General features: G+C 51.2%; 1 protein-coding gene across 1 annotated transcript in view; it reads left to right on the forward strand.

Annotated features, from left to right (window-relative positions):
- Stk32c (serine/threonine kinase 32C) overlaps positions 1 to 27,506 on the forward strand; it is an 84,988-nt gene that overhangs the window by 23,554 nt on the left and 33,928 nt on the right. The window contains exon 2 of the mRNA XM_059250242.1: positions 26,036 to 26,091. Coding sequence (XP_059106225.1) covers positions 26,036 to 26,091 — 56 coding nt within the window. The remainder of the gene's footprint in view (positions 1 to 26,035; positions 26,092 to 27,506) is intronic.

Below are 27,506 nucleotides of genomic sequence, written 5' to 3' on the forward strand. Positions count from 1 at the left end.
GTACAAGGTCAGCAGGCCCCTGCTTCAGTTGTCAGAGACTCCTAGGAGACCTAGGAGAGCCAGTAGACTCACACTCAGAGAAAGGGTCCTCATGTTCAAGTTCAGATATGAACATAATAGAGGCGAGCAGGTGGGACGTAAGGCTCTCACCATCTGTGCACTCTGTGCACACACATCTCACGCTCCTTTGTTCATACGTGTGTCTTCGCATGTACTCCTTTATGTGTCTTTACATGTTTCTTCTCCCGTATTTTACACATGTGCATTTGTGTATGTGTGGTTACTACAGAGAGCCTCTAGTGTACATGAAGCGAGGCATCCCATGAAGCGTGCTCTGAATTTCTGTAAATTATGTTGTCACCATGTGGTTTTTCTAAGCAGCCTGTCAATGGGTTTAAAACATGATAATATATATAAAACATAAAAACACATATATAATAACATAAACATGATAATTTATTAGTTTTTTTGAGAATTTAACACATGCATGCAATTTATTTTGATAATATTTACCACCAGCCCTTCCCCAACTCCTCCCAGATCTCCCCCCACCCCCATCCCAACTTCACGTTCCTTAAACAAATTTTGTTGTTGTTGTTTTTTACGATCCACCAAGTCCAAAGTTTGCCGCCTGTATACCTGAGTGTAGGGCCTTCTGCGGGAACATGGTCAACCTACCAGGAGCCAAACTCCTAAAGAAAATGGACTCCTCTGCCTCTGGCGCCTGAAGCTGTCACTGGCTCCTCAGCTGTGAGTGGAGTCTCGGAAGCCCCTCCCCTTTCATGATGGATCTTGTGCAGGTCTGTGCAATGTATGCATCCAGTCTCTCCTTGCCCCTTTATATTTAGATTTTCTTGTTTTCTTCATGTTATAATGTACCCACATGTACATTTGTTTACACACACACACACACACACACACACACACACACACATACACCATTAGCTAGATTCTACATATGAAAGAGAACGTGTGTTCTGCCTGCGTGTATGCCTGTGAACCATGTATGTTCAGTGCTTGAGGAGGCCAGAGAATGGTCTTGGATCCCCTGGGACTAAAGTTCTAGGTGGTTGTGAGCCACCCAGTGTGGGTGCTAGGACCTGAACCCTGGTCCTCTGGAAGAGCAGTACATGCTCTTAACTGTGGAACCATCTCTTTAGCCTAAATCTACTTCACATTTAACACTGTGTCCCATTTTCGGACTCTGTCACAGGAAAATAGCTGCCTAGAAGGACCCAGCTCCAGCTTTGCACTTAGTAACCGTGGGAATTGCTCTCTGACCCAGGGAGATGAGATCAGTTTGAAGGTGCGAGTTTGTCTACAATGTTATCTCAACTTTCGGTCGCTGATGACATGCCACCGTGGTGTATAGGTTGCTGATAACATGCCACTCTGGTGTGTGGGTGGCCCATACAGGCTGTGAGCACTGCTTGATTTGGTAAATCAGAATAGAATCTCCTTGGAATTTCAATTGCATTTAAGCTGGAGACAGATAGGATGCAGGCTCCTACCTGACATGTGGCTTCTGCAGCTTGGTCCCCAGAGCATCTTCACTTTCTCGAGTGAGTTCTTTTTCTCATTGGTTCATACAGGTTTATTGTGCTTTAAGAGAATTTGCACTGATGTATGGTTTTTTGCCCACTTCATATTATTTTTTCTTTTCTTTTTGTTTAGTTATTTTATTTTATTTAGATTTTTTTGAGACAGGGTTTCTCTGTGTAGCCCTGGTTGTCCTGGAAAACTTGCTCTGCAGACCAGGCTGGCCTCAACCCTCCCCCCAGAGATCTGCCTGCCTCTGCCTCCCGAGTGCTGGGATTAAAGGCATACACCACCATCATCTGGCTTTGTTTATTTATGGGGAATGGAGGTAAATTTGGCTCATGGTTCTGGAGGCTGGGAAGCCCAAGAGCTCAGCTTAGTGCCCGTGGGGCTTCCTGGCACATCCTACCGTGGCTGCAGGCAGTGCTCCATTTTGTCGTGCTCTGGGTTACAGAATGGTGTTGGTTTTTCTCTGTTCAGAAGTGTTAGGTTTTGGGTACTTCACGATGTCCATCCATCTAAAATCCAGTGTTTTCCCATTTAGCCTCTGGGGTTTGCTTTTGGCTAGGAAAGGCTTTTCTTGCCATAGAGCTAAGGATAATCTCACCACTTCTCATGGAAACAGAATGTTTGTAGATCTCTCTCTCTCTCTCTCTCTCTCTCTCTCTCTCTCTCTCTCTCTCTCTCTCTGTGTGTGTGTGTGTGTGTATGTGTGTGTGTGTGTGTGTGTGTGTGTGTGTGTGACTTTTGCTGCATCTGCGGTTTATTTTGTCATTGGGAAGGAGGTGGAACTCCAGCTTTCTTCAGCGTTTCTTCCCTGATGGAGCGCCTCCTGTGTCACTCACATACTGAGTTCCCAGGATTCTGGATCTTTCTAGACTCTGCAGGGACTGATGACCTGCCTCATCTTGCTCTGTAGTGACCACTTTGGTTCTGTATCTCCTTTGAATATACAGCTGAAAGCCAAGTCATAGGATGTGTCTGCAAGGAGGAGTGATGGAGGGTCCTCTAAGAGAACTTTGTGTCTAGGTTCTGTCCCTGGATGGTATCCATCATGACCACTCCTGCTTGACCTTGGAGGGCCAGGAGGAACTCAGAGGCTCTGCTTCTACAGGACAATTGGCAGAGATAAGGCTGGCCCTGAGATGCTGCATTGGTGTGATGGAGCACTGGATAAATAATCAGTTACCTGAAGCATGAAGGTCATGTGATTCAGCCCAAGTTAGGGCCAAATAAAGACCCCTCCAGACCTGGGAACGCAGACCATGGGGACTGTAGACAAGGAGGTGATTTAACTGTGGTTGCCTGTGGGGCTCTGAGGTGCAGTGCTGAGGCTGGAGTCAGGCCAACTTTCTGGGCTCTGGAGAGCTGTCTCTGGGAGAGAGAAACTGCTCGGGAGGACTGGAGAGAAGGCACTGCACAGTCCGAAGGTCCAGAACCGTGGGTGGCCCCACCCATCTACCTGGCCTCCTTCCCTGAACTGAGTATGGATGAGGCCGGGGCTAGTTTTGTGGCATCAGCATTGGGGTCTGGAGGCCTAAGTGCTAATGTCGGGACTGGGCTCTGAATTGGCTTTCGGGGAAGGCCTTCAGACCTGGCTGTCCTTGTCTAACCATCCCAGAATTCCTGGCTGCCCTTGTCCTAACCCTCACAGGCTTCTATGTCTGGCCAAGACACTCATCCTGGAAACCACAGGCTTGAGCTGACTCCTAGCTCTGTGATGGCTTTGACTCTTATTTTTGGAAACATCAAAGAGAACAGAAGTCTTATGCTCTGTGTAGAAATAATGCCTTTCCTTAATTCAATTCAGTTGGTTAAAAATAGGTATGCCCCTTTGCAGGGCAATAATCCCATCTCCTGAGCTGGAGGAGGAGGCACGGAAGGAGCTGAGGTGAGGGGCACCACTGGCTGTTCCCTTGGAAAGTGAGCTGGAGCATAGCTGTGGCCTTGAGTCTTCAGGGCTATCAGACCCTGTGGTTTCTGGTCAGTTGGAGATGAATTGGCCAGGCCAGGATAACTGGGGCCCTCAGGGACAGCTGGATGCTGTGTTTGCTCTGCATAGTCAGGGATGGATGGGCCATGCCAGGTTAATAGATGCCATTGGGAACAATACACTCTGTGTTTGCTGGACAGACAAGGAGGGGTGGACCAGGCCAGGGTGATTGAGATCCTCAGGGATAATGGGAACCCTTTCTTTGCCGTGGACATATCCAGGAAGTGTCAGGCCAGACAAGGGCAGTAGAGGAATCCTCGAGATCGAAGGTGTTTGTATTTTAAATCATTTGGCCACACAAAAACAACAGCTGTACCTTGTGGATGGGTGTCTTGGCATTTGTGGATACTAGCAGCACCCCATTAAAACCTTAGAACTAGCTTTGGGTGTTTATAATGACCTGGCTCATATACTTCAAGGTAATGTGCCTACAGGAAATGAGGCAGAGAACCTAGGGAGACTGATGTGGTTTTAGAGAGTAAGTTGGTGGGGTTCGGGGCTTGCAGGCTTTTCCCATTGCTAAGATTCAGATAAAGGGGCTTGCCTTTCATCACTAATCCCTGGCATTGAGATAGACTTTTCAAAGCCAGGCCAGGAACCTGGCTTTCTTCAGTTGGCAGATGAGAGAATTCATCCTTTTCTCTTTTTCTCTTCACAAGCCTTGCTGTGGTCTCTGGACGATGTTGTATTTGTCTCTGTGGAGCCCGGTATCTTAGATTCCATTCGCTGTGCTATAGGACCAAGTGGAAGAATGTGAGGGCCTCAAGGGGCAGCATGGTCCTGGGAGACAGTGAGTGTGTGGAGGAGGCTAGACGCCCCCTAGGATGGTAGTCTGGGCTGAGGCCTGGGAAAGCTTGGGTGGAATTGGTTCAGGGGAGGGTAGGCGGGCAGCACCAGGGACAGCTCCTCGGGGCTTCAGCTGCCTTTGTCACTGACGGGAAGGGTTAGCTCCTCACCATCCGAGCGTGCATTTTGGCCTTGTGTGTGGTGGAGGTTTGCGGTTGATTTCTTACAGTCCCTGTCATGATGTTGCTTCTCTCCAAATCTAAGGTGTTTTCCCAATAGTGGGAGAAAGATGGATTGAGGCTCCTTTTGAAGGACCTCTGGATATGACCCAGTTCCAGGCTGATTTTCTTGACCCTGAACTCAGGTGACCTGGAGCCTGAGATGCCCTATATTCTGAGGAGCCATTGGACTGGGCTATCTCTGGTTGGCACTTGGACAGGCCAGTACCTGAAGGATTGATGCCTGTAAGTATATGCTGGGCAAGGGTCAGGGTAGGGTCTGTGATCAATCCTATTAGATTTCAAACCTTGAGTAAATGTCAGCACTTTGATTCAGCTTCCACAGCCCAGTAAAAGGCTTTATCAACATACATTTCCTGTAAAAATAAATAACCATGTGATTTGTTAATCTTCAAATATCGACTTTCCGTCAGAGTGTGTACAAAGGAAAAGTCTGAAATAAAACCATATATTTACTGTGAGGTAGAATTTAAAATAGCAACTTTCCTTCAGCAGTGATGTGTCACTTCTCTTGATCCCATTTGACGTGGGGCTGATGTTCGGCTAAGACCCCGTGTGCCCTCCCCAGAGTGGAGTCAGGCATGGCTGTCAGCTGCCTTCCAGGCCGGACAAGATCAGTGTGGTTGGGCTGATCAGGTGGTCAGGGCTGTCCTTTTTCTACAGGCTCTGGGGGAAAACTCTTACTTGTCTCTGCAGCTTCTGGAGGCTCTGTTCTTTGTGGGCTGTGACTTGCGGCCTCTTCATTTATTCTCCAAGTCAGCAGCACCACTGCCTCTCTCCTGAGCTGTCCCCAGCGTCATTTCCCCTGGGAGCATCCCCGCTTCATCGTTCACAGAAAGCCATTGTGATTACTTCTTTCCCAACAGGATAATCCAGGGTCCTTATCTTCTCTCAAGATCCTTCACTTTGTCACATCTGCAAAGTCCTCCTTGTAGCAGGAATCTTAACAGGTCTTATTAATAAAATCAAACCTGAGGTCAGGTATTGGGGTGTTTGCTGGAAGATCAGAGAAGCAAAACAAGCCACAGCTACCTCACCTTGCCCGTTCCTCAGCTGATCCTCTTTCCTCAGACTGGAAGCCTCTGAGTCCTCATCCCAATGGCTCTCTGCTGAACTGCTGCTCCAAAGCCTGAATGCTTTACCAGCAAAATGCTTAACCAGCCAAATGCTTCTAGTTTCTGGTCTCCATGCCTTATATATCTTTCTGTTTTTGCCATCACTCCTTGGGATTAAAGACTCACTTCTTGGGATTAAAGGCGTGAGTCACCATGCCTGGCTGTTTCCAATGTGTCCTTGAACTCACAGAGATCCAGAGGGATTTCTACCTCTGGAATGCTAGGATTAAAGGTGTGAGTGTCACCATTTTCTAGCCTTTGTATTTAGTGGCTGTTCTGTCTCTGACCCCAGATAAGTTTATTAGGGTGCACAATATTTTGGGGAACACAATACCACCACACCTCCTTGCCATGGAAGGTGACGCATTCACAGGCTCCAGGGATTGGGGTCCAGAGAGCTTCTGGGTATCATTCAGCCAAGCACATGCTGAGCATGGCAGCCTTCTTAGATTCTCATAACCATGGGTGCTACTCTTAGTCAGCACTGGGCCGATGAGGCCAGGATGAGGGATCAGCTGGCAGATTCCTGCATGGTTGCCAGGAAACTGTGACCATGGGTGAGGAGCCGTGCTGGCAGGTACCAGAGAGTGGGGATGTGGAGCTGAGTTACAATGCAGGCCTCGGGGGATGGGCCTGGCTCCAGAGAACAACAGCAGGTCACATCCAAGAGAGGCCTCCTTCAGATGTCAGCTGCCGTGGCCTTACCTAGATTTTCCCCACGACTGACTCTGAGGCTTGGAGGCTGCAGCCGCTGCAGCTAGGATTTGTGATTCCACAGGCGGAAAGATTTGTGATCCCATAGGAGAATGCCTAGGATGAAGGGGATCCTGGGCTATCCCACCTTTTCAACATGAGGTAGGGGTTCAGAATGCTTCTGATGAATGTGGTGCAGAACAGCCTGATGTCTGACTTATGAGCCAGACTGTGGGGGTGAGACCATCTACCGCCTGTCAGCCTAGTGCGCAGCCTTCATCAGCTGGCTGCCTGTGGCCCAGCAGCCAGCCCAGGGAGGAGGTGGTGGCTCCAGGCAGAGTAGTGATGGTGATAAGTGGTTGTGAGCTCCATGTTCTCCCTCAACAGCAGGTTGGGATGGCAGTGAGCCTCTGAGGTCTCCAGGGAAGAACTGACTCAGTTAGCAGCATCTTTATTCCATATCCCCTATGGCTCAGACCACAGAGCTGTGTCCAGACTTTGGAAAGGGTATGTGTGTCAGTGAGGCCTGAAGCAAAGTGAACCCACTCAGAGACCTCTGTGCCCCACTGTGTGTGCAGTGCATGCACACACACACATACATATATATATATGCATGTACACACACAGATATGGGCACAGAGCTGCACCCTCAGACTCATGCATGACACACAGATACAGCATGCACATGCACACACGGACAGAGTTGTACTCACTGGCACATACAGACATGTATGGTCTGAGGCATACCTAAGAACTCTAGTGAATTCTGTGCACAGACATCTCCCATTATAGCCAATTTCCCAGGGGTTTCAAAGACAGACCAGCAACCTATACTAAGTGCCCTGCTTGTAAATGGGGAGCGTGGTTCCCGGTGCATCGGGTTCGATGTGCACTTCTGAGCCCAGGGGCAGAGGGCCGAGGTAGTGTGGGGATGGGCCAGAGAGGACTTCAGGGCCACCATAAGCCAAGCCTTGGGTTGTGGACATTGCTGTCCACTCAGGTAACCCAAGTTTCTGAAGCTCAAGGCAGTGGTAGAGATGGAGCGTTGGCTTTTCGGGGTCTTGTCCTCCAGCACACCCCTCCCCAGCCCTTCCAGCCTCCGTTGCCATCCCAGCCCAGGCTGGCTCAGAAGTTCTGCTGCTCTGACCCACAATAGCCCTGCTTTAAAGGCTTTCCTGGTAGCCCCTCCCACAGTCGTACCCATCTTCAGCACTCCTGGTTTCTGCAGCCTTTAGGGTCAACACCCTGCCTCCCGGTCTCCCTTCCTCTTCACCCCACACTGGCCCCTTTTCAGATCAGTTCTGTGGTCTGACTCTCTCATCTTCTGCCTGACTCTGATGCTCATCCTAGAGACAGATTTGGGTCTTGTTGGCACTGCCCATCAGCTGACTGTGAAGAGGTCATTCTAACTACCAAGGTCATTAAGGGTCACTGTTCCCAGACAGCAAACACTTCTCCAGAAATACAGATTAAATGCCTAACATTCCCCAGAAGACCCATAAACATGTCAGGCACTTTTTGAGTTGGAATCACAGGTGCAGATCAAAATCACACACGAGCTGAGAAACGTGGACAAACAAGTGTCCCGTGAAGCTGGGGTCCCTCAGAGTACAGAACTTTGTCATCATTCTAGAAAGTTCTCTTCCAGGCATTTCTCTCATTCCAGTGACAAACATCAAGAACTTTTTTCTGTTCTTTCCTTTTATTTCCCCTCCCTCGCTCCATTTTTGAGAGTTTCTCATTGTGTAGCCCAGGCTGACCTTAAACTCACCATCCTCCTATAACTGGGTTCTGGAGTTAGAGAGTGTACCACCACCCTGGCTGTGAGGCTCGTCTCATGGATCCATGTATCTGTTCTTGAGTCTGCACAAATGGCATTGTGTAATAAGTGCTTTTTACTTAAGTCTGGCTTCTGTCGTTCATGTGCATTCGAGATTCACCCCCGTTGTTCAGTATCAGCGATCTTAGCAGCTCAACAAGTCCTCCAGTGGTGTCTGTTGCATGAGTACAGAAAGCAAGAGTCCCCTGAGCGCTTGTCCTGTGACCACACCCTGTGGTTTCTGGCACTTGGCTGTCAGCACGCCTCATTTCTCTTGGGCTGATATCCAGCAATGAAATTCCTGGGCTGTTCAGCCAGTATATGCTTGACTTTCTAAGAAACTGTGCACGTTTTACCCAGTGAATGCAGCCTGTCACACTCCCATCGTGATGTATGATTCCAGTGGTGCCCTGAATTGCTCACACATGTGACATGGGTTTCACGGCTGCTGTAGGGGCAGGACTGCGGTTGGGGTCTAGTTGTCATCTCTTGATGAATAACCAAGGCCAGCGTCTCTTCTCTTGTCTTGGGTCTTTTGTTACTCCTTCTGTTTGAGTTCTTTGCTTGCTTTTAATCCCCTGTTTGTTAATGTGTTGGCTATTTGGGGGCTGACCCTCACTCCAAGCCTCAGTAAGAAGGAATTGCATTGTCTGGGTGGTCAACTACTCAGAGGCTGGCTGATGCCAACTGCTTTTTCAGCCTCTGTTTTTCAGATATGCTGCACTCTCTACTGGTTCAGGCTCTGGTGCATTCTCCCAAGTGCAGGGAATGTCCCCAGCCTCCTTCAGGCTCATATTCTGCCCATTATCTCAATGACTACCATGATGGTCTAGAAACCATCAGACCAGGGCAGTGTGTGTCACGGAGCTGGGCCCCGGAGAACTGGGCTATATTGCAGGAGAGGGGGAGGGGGTTTGCACATGGAAGGACAACCACAAGATCTGGCCCCATGCTCTGGTGGTGTCCCGTCCCCGCTCCCCCCACCCCCGCCCCAAAGCTGGATCATGGAACCACAGTTACAAGGCATGGTCACATTGCCCATGGCCTCCCTTGTTACTCTGATGTGGAGATGCACCAAACAGCTATGACAGCATCCCCAGTTTTTTCTTGGAACTTGGCTGAGTATAAATACAGTATAAGTACATGCTTGATAAGCAGGGCTCAAATTCTAATTTAACACAGTTTAATGCCATTTGAAAAGAAAAAAAAAAGCCAGAATAAAGCTGCTTTAACTGTTCATGGTTAATCTTTGTCCTGCCTCTACCTTCCAACTAGGGTAACCAGCGTGCACAAAGAGAAAATCATATACACCTTGCTGGCTTTGGGGTGATGGCATGTCTCTTGGGATATGGATTAAACAGTGCCCTGTGAGAGACTGGGAGAGCAGCACTGTGGACCTGAATGGCCTCTGACTGTACCTGCTGTTAGAGTGTTTGTGGTAGCAGCATTGCCTCCTTTAATGTCGTCGTCTCCCAGATTAGGGGTGGGAACCAGGCCCCCATGTCCACTCCTAGGATAGTGCCCTCACTACTCGGAGGGGCTCAGGGCACTGGAGTTTGTGGTAGTGCCCACTCTTGTCCCCCACAGGAGCTGATGGAGGCTGAGTGAGTGACAGGGAATGGACTTCACACTGGCCATGGCTTGGCTGTGAGGGATGTGGTGCTGCTCACCTAGCCCCACTAGGGGCAGGCTTCACGATGCCCGTTCTCCCTTGAGCCGGCTGTCCTTGCACAGACAGCCATTGTTCTAACCGATGGCTGGGTCCTTTTGGGTGGGACTTGGTGCATCCCCCTGGGTCTGAAGAAGTCCCAGGGAGAGTGACTATGTCTTAATAGTGCAGGGCAAGCAGTTGTTTATGGGATAGTGTCAATACAGGAGTCACAAGCCTTGTGCTCACTCTTCAGCACCAGAGTTTCACCAGGACTTTCTTTTCCTTGGACTAAACTCAGTGCTGTTTGTGTTTGTGATGTGCATACTGCAGCCTTGGTGATACACGACTTCCATCAGGAGCCCACATGGAAGACTCACTGGCATCAGGGAACTATAGCAACCACTCCCTAATGACCAGCTGTGTGTGTTAAGGAAGGTTGAAAGCATGCCCCCCAATTAGTGTGACTTGCTCAGCAGGGTACATGTCCCAGAAAGACCGAAATGCATGGGGACGTCTAGCCCCAGCTGAGAGACTTCTGGGTGCTTTCTTGAAATATGAGTTATCTTACCCTGTTTTGTCCTGGAAAAGAGAAAAGATGCAAAGCTAGTTTCTCCACCTGACTGAGGGTCTGGAGGGTGGGGGTACAGGGCAGAGAATCTCCCCCTGGGTCTGTGGCCTTAGATAAAGTGGGTCAAAGTAGTACTCAGGAAGAAGTCCACAGTGTTGTGGGGACATCACCTGCAGCCTGAGCTGACTGCTGGCAGTCCGTCTGAAGTGAGAGTCCCACTGTGCATTAATATGCTAGAATTCAGGTGGGCACATATACTAAAAACTTACACACACACTAATGAGTACACATGCATGTGTACACACATGCAGCCAATCACAGCTAAGCACAACATGTGGGAACAAAAGTGTTTGACACACACATTCACATACAGATACACACGGCACGCCCACATGCAAACACACTCGCATATGCATGTATAGCAACATACACACAGGGCACAGAAACACACACACACACACACACACATAACCCTTAACTAAGCATAAACGTGAAGACATGTGTTCGATACAAATATACATACATGAATATGCAGGCACACACAACCCATGCCAGAATACTCAAATGGGAACATACATGCAAGCACTGTATATGTGCACATATACCAATGAGCACACATGAGCTCAGGTTCTCTGATCTTACCAGTCAGACAGCACAAATCATTGCTGCCCTGGTACCCTGGGCATCTGTTTGCTCATGCATCCAGCCCTGCCTCTGGTACTGAGATCCTGAATCTCCTTTTATAGTGTGTGCTCCCACATTCTGCTAATGTAGCCACACCCACAGGATCCCTGAACCCCTCCCCCAAAAGTACCTGACTCCCTTCTATGTTAGCTGTGGGGCAGCCCAGCCCCCTCCTCTAGGACTGACTCTTCCAAATGGCTCCAGGACCCACATTCCATTCCTGGGTGCTGGCTAGCGTCTGTGCAGTACCACTGCATCAGTGAGGCTGAGGTACTCTATGTGGTGGCACTGCCCCTGGTAGCTCAGGCCCTTAGGCCTGTCCTACTGGAGGCATGCTGGGCAAGGTAGGACCTCCCCCAGTGAACAGTAAGTCTCCAAATGGAAATGGTTTCTGGTTGAATGGGTAATGATGGGTTTTGTGAGGTGGCAGCATTGCTGATTGCCCACAGTTGCCAGAGCAGCCGACTTGGCAGGCAGGTAGTGGTGGGTAGTGTGATAGTTTGAATGTAATTGACCCCCATAATCTCATAGGGAGTGGCACTATTAGGAGGTGTGGTTTTTGTTGGAGTGGGTGTGGCCTTGTTGGAGGAAGTGTGTCACTGTGGGGGAATGGGTGAGTTTTAAGGTCTCCTTTGCTCAAGCTTCCCTCATTGTGATTGTCAGTTGACTTTCTGCTGCCTTCTGGTCAAGATGTAGCTAGCACCACATCTGCCTGCACGCCATCATGCTCCCCACCATGATGATAATGGACTGAACCTCTGAAACCATAAGTGAGACACCCCAATTAAATGTTTTCTTTTTAAGAGTTGCTATGGGGGGTTGGGGATTTAGCTCAGTGGTAGAGCGCTTGCCTAGCAAGCGCAAGGCCCTGGATTTGGTCCTCAGCTATGAAAAAAAAAAAAAAAAAGAGTTGCCATGGTCATGGTGTCTCTTCACAGCAATAGAAATCCTAAGACAGCCTAATATAGACTCTGTCATGTAGATTTTAGTGTTAACTCTAATGAAGATTTATTTTTAAAAAAAAAGCAAAGTGAGTAAATAAATTACAAAATGTAAATTTCGAGGAGAAAAAGAGCACCAGGAAGTGGAATGGAGCTAAATCCTGTGTTCAAGGAGATAAATAGATTAAGAAATGGAATAAAGGGGGTGGTGACCTCAGGGCAAGATCCCACTCAGCTAAGTTTCCAACTTGTGAAAAGGAACTAAAGAAAAGCTTAGAGCTGGGTGTTGTGGTGCATGCCCTTAATCCCAGCACTGGGAAGGCAGAAGCTGGCCAATTTCTGAATTGGAGGCCAGCCTGGTCTACAGAGCAAGTTTCAGGACAGCCAAGCTTAGGCAGTGAAGGACAGAAAGCTGGTGAAGATGTAATTGAACTAGGGGGCCATGTTCCAGCCCCAGTAAGCAGCAGAACTTGGCAGCTTTCGCCATGTGTTAGAGTTAAGGATAGAAGAAAGGGGTTATGGAATTTGCCTCCTTGACTAAAGAAAGAAACTGAGACCAGGCATGTGTCAGGGGTGTCCCTGAATGGAGGCCTAGTAGAGAGGCCATTGTGTGAAGTTGTGAAGGTGAAGCCTGGATTGCCTTGGAGAACCCAAATGTTAGAGATGCCAGAGTTGTGGGATCCTGCCAAGGAGAGCTGCTAACAGGGAGTGGAACCAGCCTAAGAGAAAGAAGTGTGTTACAGTTAACAAAGCTCAATGGAGTTGGAGATCTGAAGAGTGTTGACATCAGACATGGAGATGCAGAGTTTGGAGTTTGCCAAGCTGGTTTTCAGTCTTGCTTTGGTCTAGTATTTCCTCACTATGCTCCCTGCCTTATGTTTTGGAATGGTAATGTATATCCTGTGCCATTCATTATATGTTGGAAATATGTGTTCTGCTTTTTGATTTTGATTTTCACAGATGATTACATTAAAAGATTGAATCTCAAAAGAGACTTTGAACTTTGGACTTTCGAAACATTTTTGAGACTGCGATAGACTATGGGAACTTTTGAAGTTGGACTAAATGCATTTTGCGTTATGATATTGTTACAAGCTTATGGGGGCCAGGGAGTGGAATGTGGTAGTTTGAATGTAAGTGACCCCCATAATCTCAAGGAATGTCACCATTAGGAGGTGTGACTTTGTTGGAGTGGGTATGGCCTTGTTGGAGGACATGTGTCACTATGTGGGTGGGCTTTGAGGTTTCCTATGCTAAGGATACCTCCCAGTGTGACAGTCAACATCCTGTTGCCTGCAAGATGTAGGACTCTCAGGTGCTCCAGCACCACATCTGCCTGCACGCCGCCATGCTTCCCATCATAATAATGGAGTGAACCTATGAAACCGTAAGCAAGCCCCCTCAATTAAATGTTTTCTTTTATAAGAGTTGCCGTGGTCACGGTGTCTCTTCACAGCAATAGAAACTCTCACTAGACAGGGAGGGACAGTGCCTCATAAGAAGTCTGCCTGAAGAGGTCGCCACTTGACAATCTTCTTAGGTCGTGTTTGTCCGGTGAGTCCAGAGCCTGGGGATGAGGCAGGAGCCTGCCGATTCTGTCTGTGTGGTGTGTGTAACCTCTAGGGAGAGGCAGGGCCCTGCAGTTCTTCCCCATGTGACTCTGGCACCCAGGAACATCACCTGGTAAGAACTGTTGCAAGTGAAAGTCCCTCAGAGAGGAGCCCGCTGCTCGGCAGCTCCTGAGCCCTCACCACCTTTACTTCCCTTCAGCGACTCCGAGGGGCTTTGGTATACACTCACATGCTGCTGTGGCTTAGACAGTGCTCTGAGGGGGTCCATGTCTAAATCTGCAGAAGCTGTGACTGTCATCTTACATGGCAAAGAGGACCTAGCAAACGTGACTAAGCGAAAGGTCTCGAGGCTAGGAGGTTGCCATGCAATACCTAGGTGGGCCCTTAGTGCACAGCAGCTGTCCTCATGACAGGGAGGCGGGAAGGCTGAAGGGCCGGGAGCTGGGAGAGCAGAGACAGAGGCTGGGAGAGAGTGACTCGAGGAAACTCGAGGAGGGTGGGCTGCTGGCTGAGGATGGAAGAGGAGCTGCGGAGGGTTCCGCTCTCTCGGGAAACTGAAAGCAAGCAAGAATTCTTCACTGGAGCCTCGGGGAGATGTGCTGTCCTGGTCCCCACAGCTGTTGTCACAAACATTTATATCTCACAGTGTGGTAAGTGGGAAGTCCAAGATGGAGACATTGGCAGATTTATCATCTGCCGAGGTCTGCCTCTGGGTTCATGAATGGTGTCTTTCTGCCATGTCCTCACTTGGTGGACATGGCAGGAAGTCCTTTGAGGCTTCCCTTATAAATGAACCAAGGGATGAGGCACCCTTAGGACCTGACACCTCTAAAGGACCCCACTGCCCAGTACCATTATCCTGCGGGGGGGGGGGGGTTCCGCATATGCGTCTGGGCAGACCCATGCTGTCTGCTTGTTAGCACTTGGATTTTAGCTCAGTGAGACCCACATGACACTTCAGCCCTCAGAACCACAAGAGGACAAATGGGTACTCTGTTAAGCCACACTGTGGTCACTGGCTAGTGTTCATAGGAAGTGAAGAAGCCCAGGGACTCAAGCAAAGGGCTCCTCTTGACAGTATTTCTGGGCACAGACACCCCAGTAGGAGAGATGGGAGAGGGTGCACCCACAGCAGAAAGCCATGCAGATGTGGAAAGAACCACACAGGTTGGTATGGGTAGATCCACAACTGTGAAGAGGAATGAAACTCTAGGTGACATAGGGATCCTGGAGAAGGTTTGAGGATCATGCCGAACAGACTGTTGGTGTTGTGATGTAAAACTGGGATGCTAGAGTGGCTTAGAGAAGGGATGTCTGGCCGAGGAGAAGTAAGGGTGTGTACAGGGGCCCACAGGCTCTAGACCGGTCCTGTCTGGCCTCAGTACTTCTGTTTTTTACTTGAGTGCCTTAAATTTTTCATGACATGTTTAAAAATGGCCAAGGAACCAACATGAATTGAAGAGTGTGGGACTCTGTTGGCGGGGAGGGAATCTCAGCATTCCCAGCTTGGCTGCTCTGGCCCAGTGTCCCCAACATAGTAAGTTCTGTGAGCTGAGCTTTAATGGAGGCTTGTTAAGTTCAGCAGTGTATGTCTCTTGGGATTCTTTCTGTTGGGCAGAGCCAGGAAAAATCAGATAAAATGGCGCGATCCCTCCACCTGCCTTGGACTTTCCCCAAATGCCCAAGAGGACATTGCCTGGGTTTCAGGATCCCAGCTATTCCTCTCTTTGAATCCCAGAGATTCAGAGCTGACCGATTCTGTTGTGTGAGGTTTAGCCTGCCTAGTCTTTTTGGTGTTATCCATTCATGGCTGACATTTTCATGGCACCAGGTAGGACTCCTCAGATCAGCCGTTTGGGGTTGGGCAACTGAGTGGGCTCTGAGGTTCAAAGCACAGTAGTCACTGGGGGCAAACTTGGGGGCAGGGTTACCTTGGGGATGCAGAGGTGTGGTTCTGTGGCAGAGGCCTCTGCTGGTCTCTTCCTGTCCCTACAGGGTGGAAACTTGAAAAGCACAGTTTCAAGTTCCCTGGTTATTGCAGGAAGGGCATTAAGTGACCAGTGGGAAATGAAGCCACCCAGGCTTCTGGACTGGGTGCTGAGCAGATTAGCGTCTGTGTGTGTCTTGGGCGGGTGTGAATGCTGTGGGTGTGAAATCATAGAAATATGTGTGAAAATGTGAGTGTGCCTGTGCCAGTGTGAGTAAGATGAATGTGTGAGTGTGTGGGTGTGAGTTGTGCTATGAGTGTGTAAGACTGTGTCTTGTGTTCTGGGCCCTGGGTTGTAATGGGTATGAGTGTGAGGAGACAGTCTCATGTTGCTCTGGTGTATGTACAGACACTGATGCTCATGTGCGCCCCACAGACTCCTTTCACACTGCACTTTGCCCGTTGCCTTAGCAACTTTCTGAGCACTGGCAAGCCTCTGTCTTGTCGAAGGATGTAGAAGATGCATCCTGCTGAGTCTTGGATGCTTCCTTCATGGTCAACCCTCCAGTAGGAGGAGATGGGGAGGGTATGGGGGTGGGAGGTGGGACAGGACCTGTCAAAGCACAGGGAGATGAAGCCCAGATGTGGGGCCACATGGTGTTGCATGTCTGAGAACTGTAGCCTGTTCCCCAGAGGCCTCCTGACTTGGCTGGTACCCTGGGAATTGATAGACAATTGTCTTAGGTCAGGTGAACCTGGCCACCTCCACCTCCTAGCCATTTCTCTCCTGCTACGTATCATCATCCCAGTGCCTGGTGGTGAGGGTCAGAAGGTAGTTATTCCTTCTCTCTCTCTCTCTCTCTCTCTCTCTCTCTCTCTCTCTCTCTCTCTCTCTCTCTCCCTCTCTCCTCTGGATGCTGCCACTGGGCCTCACCTCCAGGAAACATCTATGGGGTCTTCTGTTCTGTGGCTGGCGTTGCCCCATGATCTTCAGAGATCAAGGCTGCATTCGGGCAGAACCTTTGGGCTCCTGTTGAGTGTTGGGCTGCTCAGACCACAAAGTAAGCTATGGTCCTTCTTCTCAAATGGGAAAGCAGAGCAGGATGTGTTCTGAACAAGGTCTTTGTACCTGCAGTGTACGTAGGGGGCACAGTTCCACCATTCACCAACCTGTGTGAGCTGTCCTGTGGTCAGGGTACTCTAGCAGGGAGGAGGCTGCATAGGATGTGGGGCTTCATGAAGGGGCTGCCTTGGGGTGGCTCTACTCTGGCTGCGACCTGGCTCATCTCCAGGAGCCTCTCTGCTTTCTGAGCCCAAAAGGTAGAGGTGGCTGGTCCCTCTGTGTCATGGCAGCAGTGTCCAACTCTGGTATCTCCTGGTTCAGTCCTGTGGGCTACCAAGGAGGAGATAGCTGTCCCTATGCCCTGAAGGGATCTCCAGCAGTGAGTCACGTCCTTGGGCCAATGTGGAGGGGCTGCTTTTAGCAAGTTGATATTTTCCTACCATTTATTGCTAACATTTTTAGAACAAAACCCTTTCGTGATGAAATGGCCTGTTCTCACCCCTAGTCTGTGTGTGGGATGAGATTCTAGTGTGTTGAAATAAGTGTTTTCTGTCCCTGTCCTTGGTTCTCTGGGATCTGGGGGCCATAGTTTTTGGGTCCTCAGCAAGCACTCAGATGTGTGGCCATGTGCCCCAGCCTGTTAGGTAGGACAGAGATGTAAACATCAGGGGGCAGTGAGTGGCTCTCCTTTTGAAAAATCTGTGCATACTGTGTGGATAGGAGCTGGTAGCTGGGACTCGAGATGCACGGTGGACCATCCCAGAGCCCCAACTCTTGTTCCTGCTGGGTATGGAGGAATGGTAGAGAAAGCTTTGAACTTGTCGCTCATGGGCCATGGCATGAGTGTGGGGCAGTGCCATTCTCACAGACCAAGCAGAAAGGGCACAGAAGTGTCCCTTATCCTCCACGAGCAGCCCTGGGAGGCAGGGCACCAGTTGCTCCCTCTGTGCCCTTCATTCCAGGAAAGAGGAGGCTGCGGGAAGAAGGTGCTGTTGACAGCCGGGAAGGTGTTTTCGCCTCTGTGGAAGTGCTAATGTGTGCGAGCGTAAGATGTGAGTTCACGCCTGTCTGGGTGCGAAGCCCTGCTGCACTAGGCAGCCGCTGTAACCCTTTGGCAGTTTTCCATCCTGCATCACTGTGCAGTGAGTGTCTGCAGGTGATGGTGGAGAGGAGGAGGTGCTGGGCACAGGAGTGTGCATGACCTGCTGCTGGTTTTTGCTTCCTTCTGTAGTCCTGGGATCTAACATAGCTGGGCGTCCATTCCCATCCCCTAGGAGGAACAGGGGAGCGGAAGTGCTGGTGGCAGCTTTTCCCCCAGGGTGCTCTGGCAGTTGCTGTCTCAGGTCCTGACCAATGTCAGAAGCAGCAGAGTTAAGCACAGGTATGGGGCCTCCCTGGGTTCCGTGACCCTTACTATGCTTGTCCTTCACCCTGCAGGGTGGTCGGTCATGGGACCTCAGCCTCTTCTGTATCATAGATTGCCCGGGGATGTGGTTCCCCAACATGTGAAGAGGTCTGGAAGTGCTGAGGCCCAGCCCAGGCCTGCAACTGGGAGTCCAGTACCTATTGCCTCTGGCTGCTGGGCGATTGCCTCTTCCTGGGAGCTCCCCTGTCTTCCTCTGGGGGGGGGGGGGGGATGATGGCCTGGAGCCCGGTGGAGCTACGGACGTCCAGAGCCTGTGGTGGCCAGTGGAAGGGCAGCTTTGGGAAGACTCCTTTAAGCCCTTGGTCTGGCTACACCCCCCACCCTACCCGGACCCCTGTCCTCCAACCATGGCTTCAGGCAGAGGACTTGTTTCTCACGTTAAAAAACAAAACAAAACAAAACAAAAACAAACAAACAAACAAACAAAAAACAGTCCCTGGCGAGGCCATCCCAGGTTCCTCTCAGGCTGGCCTGTCTGCTCTATACTGTCATGTGAGGCTAATACATTCCTGGTACCACTTCGGGAGAGCAGTCTGCTGTCCTGGGCCCTTGCCTGGACTCTTGCTGTGTGAAGCCACTGCTATATTCCAGCACCCACCCCAGCACTCAAGAGGCCTGTGTACTCCAAACCTGGAGTTCACGCCTGCTGAGGAGAGGGGCCCTATGGTACCGAAAAGGGTCAGGATGGTTCACAGTGCAGGGAGCTCCAGAGACCCTGAGCAGAGTTGGGGTGTGGACAGCCCCTAGCAGTGAGGTCTACAGAGAGTGTGTGTGGCTGTGATCAGCTCTGGGGAGGGGAGGAACCTGGGGCAGGAGGTGAGTTCACAGGCCTCCTGTCTGTAATTCTGGGATCCTGTGAGACAGCTGAACCCCAATCCTTATGGTCTCTGGGAAGGGAGCCTGGATAAGAACCCCACTCTATCCTGCCTTCCCAGCTCAGAGATCTGAAGGATGGATCTCTGAAGGTCCCGGCAGGTTTGGCTTTCAGACTCCCCAAACACCTGAGCCCAGGAGGCGGTGGAGGCCCAAGGCCAGTGGTGACTGAAGTTAGTTGGGTATCACAGCAGGGGTGCTCTCCTGGGTCTCAGTGTTAGGTCATGGCCAGAGAAAGTAAAACACACCACACACACACACACACACACACACACACACACACACACACACACACCTGTGTCACGGTGTGGCCTGTGTCCATTAACTGTGAACCTAACAAGGTAGGCCCTTGTCTAATGGGATACTAATGGACCTGGGACTCCCTAGGTTTGTCCCAGGTGGTTCTAAGGGTGTTGAGCACCTGAGGGGTTAGCAAAAGTCGGACTTTGGACAACAGGATTCCCCTGGGCAATCTCAGGGGAAGTACTGCTGCCCACAACTGCGGGAGAACCCCACGTTCCGACCATTGTGGGGTAGGCTCTCTGCCCATCCCAGGCAGCTTCCCCGCAGGCCCCAGGAGCTGAGCTGTGGCTGGCCAGAGCCATTGTATTGATCTGGCTGCTGCCCTAATCATTAATTTATGGAAGTTTCCGGTGCAGTCTGGGGATGTCAGAATGGAACACAGGGAACAGGATTCCAGATTGGCTCAGGTGGCGGGGCCAGGGTGGGCAGAGCAGTCTGGGAAGCCATTACCCGGAGCATTTACTGTAAACAAAAGGTGGGGGATGGGCCAGGTCACTGCCCCCAGGGACTCGAGTGGTGGGGGTGCACTAGGCCCCCAGGCTCTCAGCATGATCCTGTCTATGAGAAGACCGGATTGTTCTGGGATCCAGGGTCCCTTGGGACCTCAGCTTTATCTCAGCTACTTCTAAATCCTGTGTCTGCTGCAGGGAAACACAGGGAGAGGCCTTTGCTCCAGCCCCAGGGCTAGAGACAAAGACTAGCAGAAGATACAAAGGCAGGGCTCTGAGGGGTGCCAGACCTCAGCCAGCTTCTGAGAGAAGGCTTGAAGGTGAGCCCCGGATGGCCAGGCAAGAGGAGACTCTCAGGAGCAGTTCCCAGTTGGGAGCACGGGGCCTGGTTGCCTCTCTGTGTGGCCTGGCTAGCTGGGGTGATGGCTGAGAGCATCACTGGCCGTCCAGGCCGTAGCATAGGCCACAAGTTCACGGCCCTAGAGGGCTGCACCCCTGCTCTGCCTGGGGCCAGGGTGGTGGTAGGTGGGGAAGGTGGCTGAGCGAGTCTTTTGAGACAGCAGTAAGTAAACTCACTGTGGCCTGCACCTTTGAGACTTTGAACTGGGGAATCCAGCGTCAGAGCCAGAACAGACATCTACTTCCCTACTATTACGTCTGAACATTTTCCCTTGGGGCCAGAGACATCTTCCGGCTGAGGAAAGAAGTAGCCTGAGGTCCAGTCAGGGTAGAGAACATTCTTCTTTTTCACCCCTTATAATACCTAATTGCCTTGGCCAGCTAGCTGGTCTGCCCCACTCAAGCTTGCTCATGTAGGAAAGGGGAGCCATCACAGCCTTGAGCAGCTCCGAGGGACACTCCTGGGTCCCGTCTGTACCATGTAGGTGGCCTGTTGCAGGACAGAGTTGGGCTGCCTGACTCTTCATTGATTCCTACCAAGGGAAGAGCCTGGACCCCAAGTAGCTCGTGATGTTGTTGGGTCACACATTTCATAGAAGCCACAGGACTATGCTGAACCAGGCCTTGAGTCATTTGGGGTGGGAGATTTTCCTCATGAGAGTTTTCTGGGTCATAGGCTGTAATGGCAAATTCAGCTTATAACCTGCAGTCTTTTAAGATCCCTTCAGACAGTTTCTACCTTCGTGTGGAACTGTCCTGTGGGCGAGGGGCTGGCTCTGTAGGAGGGCACTGAGGTCAGGAGGCTCTCATCGGTGACCAGGAGAGGCAGTCTGTATCAAGAAAGGCTTCCAGCCTCAGATCCATCGGAGGCCGTGGGTAGCACCCCTCATCCCTGGCTTTTCTCTGTCCAGCACTTAACTTCCTGGGTCTGTCTGGATTTGGATAGGATTCTCTGGAGATGTCTCCCGGATGTGGAGAGCATGGCTGCCCCTCCAGGCCTGCGGGGGAGGCCTTCAGGCTGGGAGTTGATTGTGTCACCGATAACAATAGCATGACTCACAGTGCAGCCCCAGGTCTATTTTTACTTTCCCAGGGACCATCTTCCCTCTGCCTTCCTCACAGGGGCACGCTTTTGTCGTCGGCTTTAACTGAGAACCTAGTGAATTAGCATTTCCGCAGCTTTACCTGCTTCTGTGCCCGCCACGGTCTGTGTGCTGAACCCAGTGCCAGACCTGAGGTGCCACATGGGCCAGGGGAGGAGGCCTGGCCCTGTCACAGGCAGGGTGTGTGTTTGTTTTTAGGAGAAGCATGTTCAAAGAAGACCTGTAGGTTTTGCTTAGGATTTTGTGCTAACTGTGTGAGAATCTATGTTTTTGGCTTTCTCTTTCTTGACCGTTTTTTTAGCTGACACATGGTCTTGATGTTGTCATCAGAGTGATTGTTCCCTCTGCTCCTTCCAGTCACCCTTGATTTGCTTGCCACAGCAGGACCGATGGGCAGCACTCTGTGCATGATTCAAAGGTGCCAAGGACTCTTGTGTGTAGAAAACTCCTGCCCAGGCCGCTCAGTCAGAGCAGCCGGTGGTCACAGGGACACCAGAGAGGAAGAAGGCAGCCCTGCCTGTCTTTCCTGTGGTGGGTGTTTCTCACCCAGGGAAGCCTCAGTATTGAATGGGGGCACTCGGAATCTTAGATGCCACATTGAGAGAACATGGAAGTTCTCTGTGCTGGTGGGTTCAGCCACTGAGATACCCTGTCTCTTCCTCCTGGGTTTAGTTTAGTAGTCGTGACCCCGGCCAATGACTTGAACAGCACTCTGTGTGACTCTCTGATACCTCGCATGGTGCCTCGTCCTTGAGAAAACGGCTGCAGAGCTACAGGAACAAGAGGGGTGACTTGTCCCCGTATAGCAGTGACTACTTCCAGCCACACTCGGCAAAATGAAAGCTTTCCTCGAAGAATAAATATTTTAAAGACCCCTGATTTTGAAATATTTATCTGCCCCAGAAAGAGTCTGTACCCACACGCTTCAGTCGGTTGTACGATTGGAAGAGCATCTGGGGGCCTGGAGCTCGGAGCTGGGCCATTTCCTTGCGCACAAGGCCGACCGTCTCCTCTTCAAACACCCATTTTGATTCGAGCAGGAGATGTGTACATATAAGAAGGGCCTGTGGGGAATTGAGCCAGAGTTTCCTTTTATCTACTTGCTAATTCACAGGGTGTTTAACACTGGGGGAGAACTCACCTCGCCATCACACAGCAAAGAGCCCTGGAGTTGTGTACACTGTCTTGATCAGCTCTCACCCGGCTCTTTCTTCGGCTCGGGGTCCACTTCAAAAACAGGCAGTCTGCACCCCCTTTCCCTGTCTTGCCCTCCACTTACTTCTTTGTCTAGTGTGTTTTCTTCCACACCAGAGTTTTCTTTGTGTCTCCCCAACGAAGAAAAGACTGAAAAGAGACCCCAGAGCTTTGGACTGTTCTGTGCTGGGGGGATTTAGCCAGACCTCTGGCTACTATGGGAACCTAAGCAGAGGGAAAGGAGCCTGCATCTGGGGCTGGGCAGCAGGGCTGCGTTCTGAGCATCCTTGGACACCAAGCCAGCTAAGTTTGCTAGCATTGATGGCAAGGAGAACGGGCCTGGTCACTTCGAAGGACAAGGCTGTTGTGAATGAGGCAGGTCTGGCGAAAGTCAAGAATCTCTGTTTTGATTTTTTTTTTTTTTCTACACCAAGGGCATCTTCATGTGGCCATTGGCCAATTCCTGGGAGGGTGGGTCAACTTAATGAACTCAGCACCCTTGTCTTGATGGGTTTTTTTTCCCTGTACAGGCCATGTTGACTTCCAGCACCGGGGAACTCCCGTGGCAGCCACATCTCTGTGTGTTTTTATGAATTGGTTATGGAATGAATGTGCCTGTGAGGTTTGCGTACTGAAACCTGAAGCCACCTGGCACCTGCTTCTTCTCGAGGCTGCAGCCAGCGTAGTATTGTTCTTGCCTGTCTCCCTCACCCACTACAGGAGCTGGCAGGCAAGATCCTCATGTGCCCTAGGTAGGCATAGGAGGAAACCAAGGATCCAAGGAGGTGGGCACATTGTGGGCAGCAGCGCCAGCACTGCTCCGGCCCATCGCAGGAAGCAGAGAGCTGCTGAGAGGCCGCAGACAAGCCAGTGTCGAAACCACAGCTCTCACTGTGCACCCCCTGGCCTTGACCCTCAGCTGATCCTGCTAGTTCTTCTCTAGGACCCTGGAGGCTTTCCTGTTGGCTGGTTGGTTGTTTTTGAGATAAGGTCTCACTATGTATCGTGGCTGGCCTTAACTCAACATTTAGACCAGACTGCCCTTGAACTCATAGAGATCCACCTGCCTCTGCCTCCCAAGTGCTAGGATTAAAAGTGTGTGCAATTAATTATACCCAGCCTTCCTAGGAGGCTGCATCCCACAAACCTGGATGGTGACTTCGGCTGTGCAGGTAGGTGTCTGAGCGTGGAGCAGGACAGCTGCTAGGAGACTCCCACATGCCTCTGACCTCTTCTTTAATGTATTTTATTTCTCATTCTTTTTCTCCAGTAAAGGCTAAATCAGGAAATTATGCCTGGGCTCTGCAAAGGCTAGTTGTCTTGGCTGAGTTCCTGCGTGAACTCACAGCCGAGAGGCTGACACTTGATGCCCTACATTGTGCTGGCTGCTGAGGGTGCCAGGGACATTACAGTGAGCTTCCCATGGGCAGGGGAATGCCTAACCTGTTTCTCAAGTGGTGTTGGGCTGGACTCTGGGCACCAATGGGACCAGGGTCAGGTCCAGCAGACTCCAAGTTGCCCTTCTGGAGGTGGGCATGGAGACCACACTTCTCCTCAACTGTTGGCAGTGGGTGAGGCTGCCTTACTATGGGTGCCTGAGTGTGTTCGATTTCTTGTGCAGCTGTAGGAGGCCAAGGACCTCTGGGCAGCAGCAGCTGTATCTGAGTTCTGATTGGGCAGGCAGAGGGACCCTGGCCCAAAGCTTGCTAGCACAGCCCATCTCCAGAAGCTGCACTGTGGCTGGCCCAGGCTTGTTCCTCTGATACTGTTCTCCTCCACCCAGATGCAGACCTTATTTTAAGACCCCAAGGTCAGTGTCTGGCCTCTACTCCCAGCCTGCTGCTCCCACACCTGATTCCAGACCCCTTCCCCGAGCCCTGCTCATTTCGTTTTGGAACCTTGTGTAGTACCTCATCACCAGTCAGTACTAGTGTTTGTCATGGATGTCCATAAACTGCAAGGTTTGGAGAGATCCTGGTGGTGGTTGCAGCGTATGGCATCTTCACCTCGCTTCATAGCTCTGGGCAGAGCCGGGCCTATGGGACGGGCTAGGGCTTAAGAGAAGAGCAAGGTACATGTGCGCCTCGGCTGGAAGGTGTCTGCACATTCCCACCTTATCCACCACATGCTCACCACTCTCTCCCTTAATTCTTTTAGTTTTGTCCTCACCACATGAATGAGCTTGGACAGCCAGGCGTCCGTTCCGAGCTGGTCGATGCAGCGACTTACACTAAACAGCAACCATGCTTTCCTGCTCAGGGAGGGGCTGTGGGGCTGGCCGCCACCCACCCTGCTGTGGTTGCTTTCTCTCTGCAGTCTGCAGTTTTCTCAAAAAAAAAAAAAAAAAAAAAAAAAAAATGCTGTAAAGTGATGAGTGGCTGAGCAATGAGGTTCAGATGAGTTTGGGTCCTGAGAGCAGCACACAGACCGTGGGCAGAGGCTGAGGTTGCCGGCAGGTGGCCACAAGCCAGGCAGCCCTGGGGTCAGTAGATACTGGCCTGGAACATGCTGTTCGATGTTGCACAGGCTTGAATCAGATGACTGTGCGTTCTCATCTGTGAAAAGTGGACCCATTCCCTACAGGCCTTCCCAACCCGGTTGCCTGTCCAGATGCTTGGCACGCTGCCCACTTCATCTTACCCCCCAACCAACCCAGTTTCCATTTAGGCCTGTACTAATCAGATCCCCACTCTGGGGCAGCAGCAGAGCACCTGTCTCATGCCCATAATCTAGAAGTGAGAGCCCCACTTGGCCCCAAATCTCCAGGGGGATAGTGGTTATGGAGTGAATTAGTAACGTACCACTAGCCACAGGCAGCCCATGTCCTCTTCAGGGTAAGTGGCCATGCAGCTAGGCCCAAGACGCTGGGTAGACTCTCTAAGTAGTGTAGTGTGGAGTTATACACTTGGGGACCTAGGCTGCTGGCCTGGAGGGGCCTGGCTCAGTGGTGCTGGACAGAAATCAGGGCTGCCTGAGTCCATCCCACAGGCCTTACCTGAGACAAGGATAGTAAAAGAGACTGACACCTTCTGACCCCGTGGGAAAGCTTCAGTCCGGGCACAACAGGAAGTCTGGGACTCAGAATCCTCCACTGACAAAGATTTGGTGCACAGGCAGGAGGTGCCTGACTCCCCAGGGCTGTGGCAGCAAAGAGGCTTCATCAGTAGGGTGCTGGTGACCCTGGAAAGGACAACCACGCTGTGTTGTATTTTGTCCTGTGCTGCTCCCCATTGTTAACCAAGAGGTCATTGCAACCCCAGGCTTGTCCAGTGAGCTCCACCAGGGCAAATGCTCCCTCCCGTTGCTGGAGAACCCCAGAGCCAGGGGCTGGTGCTCCAAGTGTTGAGATGCGTGGGCTTCCGGTTGCACATTGCTCATGGGGTGTGATGTCAGTGGAGTTGCTGGGTGCAGCTTTGCAGCAGAGGAAGTCCGGGAGCCTGCATTGGCTCATTAACCCCAGTCCTGCCTGTCATCATGTACATGTCCCCACCCCACGGCAATCCCGCAGGAGGGTCTGAGCCATCCTTTGTACGGCTGGAGTTCACCCAGAGACTCGATCAGCCCTCCTGAGGGGTTAAGTGGATGGATCTCTGATGGACTGCAGGATTGCCAAGCAGGGGCAAACTTCTCAAGTGTGGCGCTTGCGCCTGGCACGGCCTTCCACCACCTCACCTGGTGTCTCTTTGCTTCATTCCACAGTGAACTTCGACCACTTCCAGATTCTTCGAGCAATTGGGAAGGGCAGCTTTGGCAAGGTAAGGAAGAGTCTCTGGATGGGCCAGTGGAGGGTGGGGACATATGGGACACAGAGCCACACAGACTTGCTCCATGTCTCCTCAGAGAAGCTGGGGCAAAAAGTTCAGGACTGTCAGGGAAGAAGTAGGGGCTCTGGCCTTTCTGGGGTCGTCAGTGCCGCCCTCCACCACCTTTCAGGCATGGTCTCTTGGCTCAACTGAGGATAGAGCGTGGCCTGGTCACCCTGTAAGGTTCTGTGTTCCAACACCCACCCACTCACAATACTGTAGCCATCTTGCAGGCTGAGCAAATTTCCTCAATAAGGGGCGCACTGTGGGCTAGAAAGGGGTGCATCTTAGAAGAGCTGCATTGTGTGGCAGCTCCCCAAGGTTCAAGAGGTTGCTGTGACATCTGATGGGCCTGCCAACTGTAACAGCAGCTCAGGCCACACTGGAGTCCAGAGGCCAGGCTGTACTTATGTCTGTTTCTTAGGCGCAAGGTGACAGAACCCAGCCCGGTGGCCCAGCCTGCCTTCTCTCAGATTAACCCTGAAGCTCTTGTCCCTCAGGCAGGCGGCCCGCTGAGTCTGTCTTCACTTGCTTTGTTCTCTCTTGGCCAGATCTAACTTCCTGATTGCTGCCTTGTGATAGCTACAGATTGGGGGTAATTATAACTCAAAGAGACTTAACTAGGGCTCTGAAAAGGCTGGAATTAGCCCTCGGCTTCTGCAGCATGGTGTGCTGTGGATGGACCCCTCCTGTACAGACGTTTCTGTTCAGCTGTCCGGGCACTTCCCTCCCCTCCGGCCTCACAGCTGTCTGGGCTCTGTGTCTATTCAGGCTCCAAAAGTCCTCTCTAAAGAGATTGTACAGCTACCAGAGCATAAAGCACAGGGTGACTGAGGGTGATTAATTGCCTCTACTTCATTGTATCACAAAGGATGGCTGTTCTGGTGGCTGGAGCCTGGGGTGAATGTAAGTCAGAGCAGATGAGCACTTTGCGCAGGGTTGAAAACACACCACGGGAAGGCGTGGCTAACATCCCCTGGGCCCCAGAGGTTCCTACAGGCCTACTGCTGGGAGACTGTGAAGATGGTTAGCCTGACTGAGACCAGTAGAAACTCCTCTGTGCTGATGTCACCAGAGCTATGGAGGGTGTGTGTAGGAGGGATAGGCAGGTGGGGTTTGTGGAATAGCAGAGGACAGCAGCTGGAACTAGGTTCAGGAGAACAGCTGATGGAGGTACTGGGATCAGGGGGCATTCAGAACTTAGGTCTGAAGAGGGCTAGGTTGTAGCACCCCACGATGAAGACCACCATTAGTGGGCTAGGCTGGGGTCATGGGGAACAGGAAGTAGATGCTGTTTTCTGGAAATCTTCTCGTTTCCTTCCCCTGGGGGGTTTCAGGGTACTCCTTATCCAACCCTTCCTTCATCT

The sequence above is a fragment of the Peromyscus eremicus genome, chromosome 1 (genome assembly GCF_949786415.1).
Source record: "Peromyscus eremicus chromosome 1, PerEre_H2_v1, whole genome shotgun sequence".
Taxonomy (NCBI): Eukaryota; Metazoa; Chordata; class Mammalia; order Rodentia; family Cricetidae; genus Peromyscus; species Peromyscus eremicus.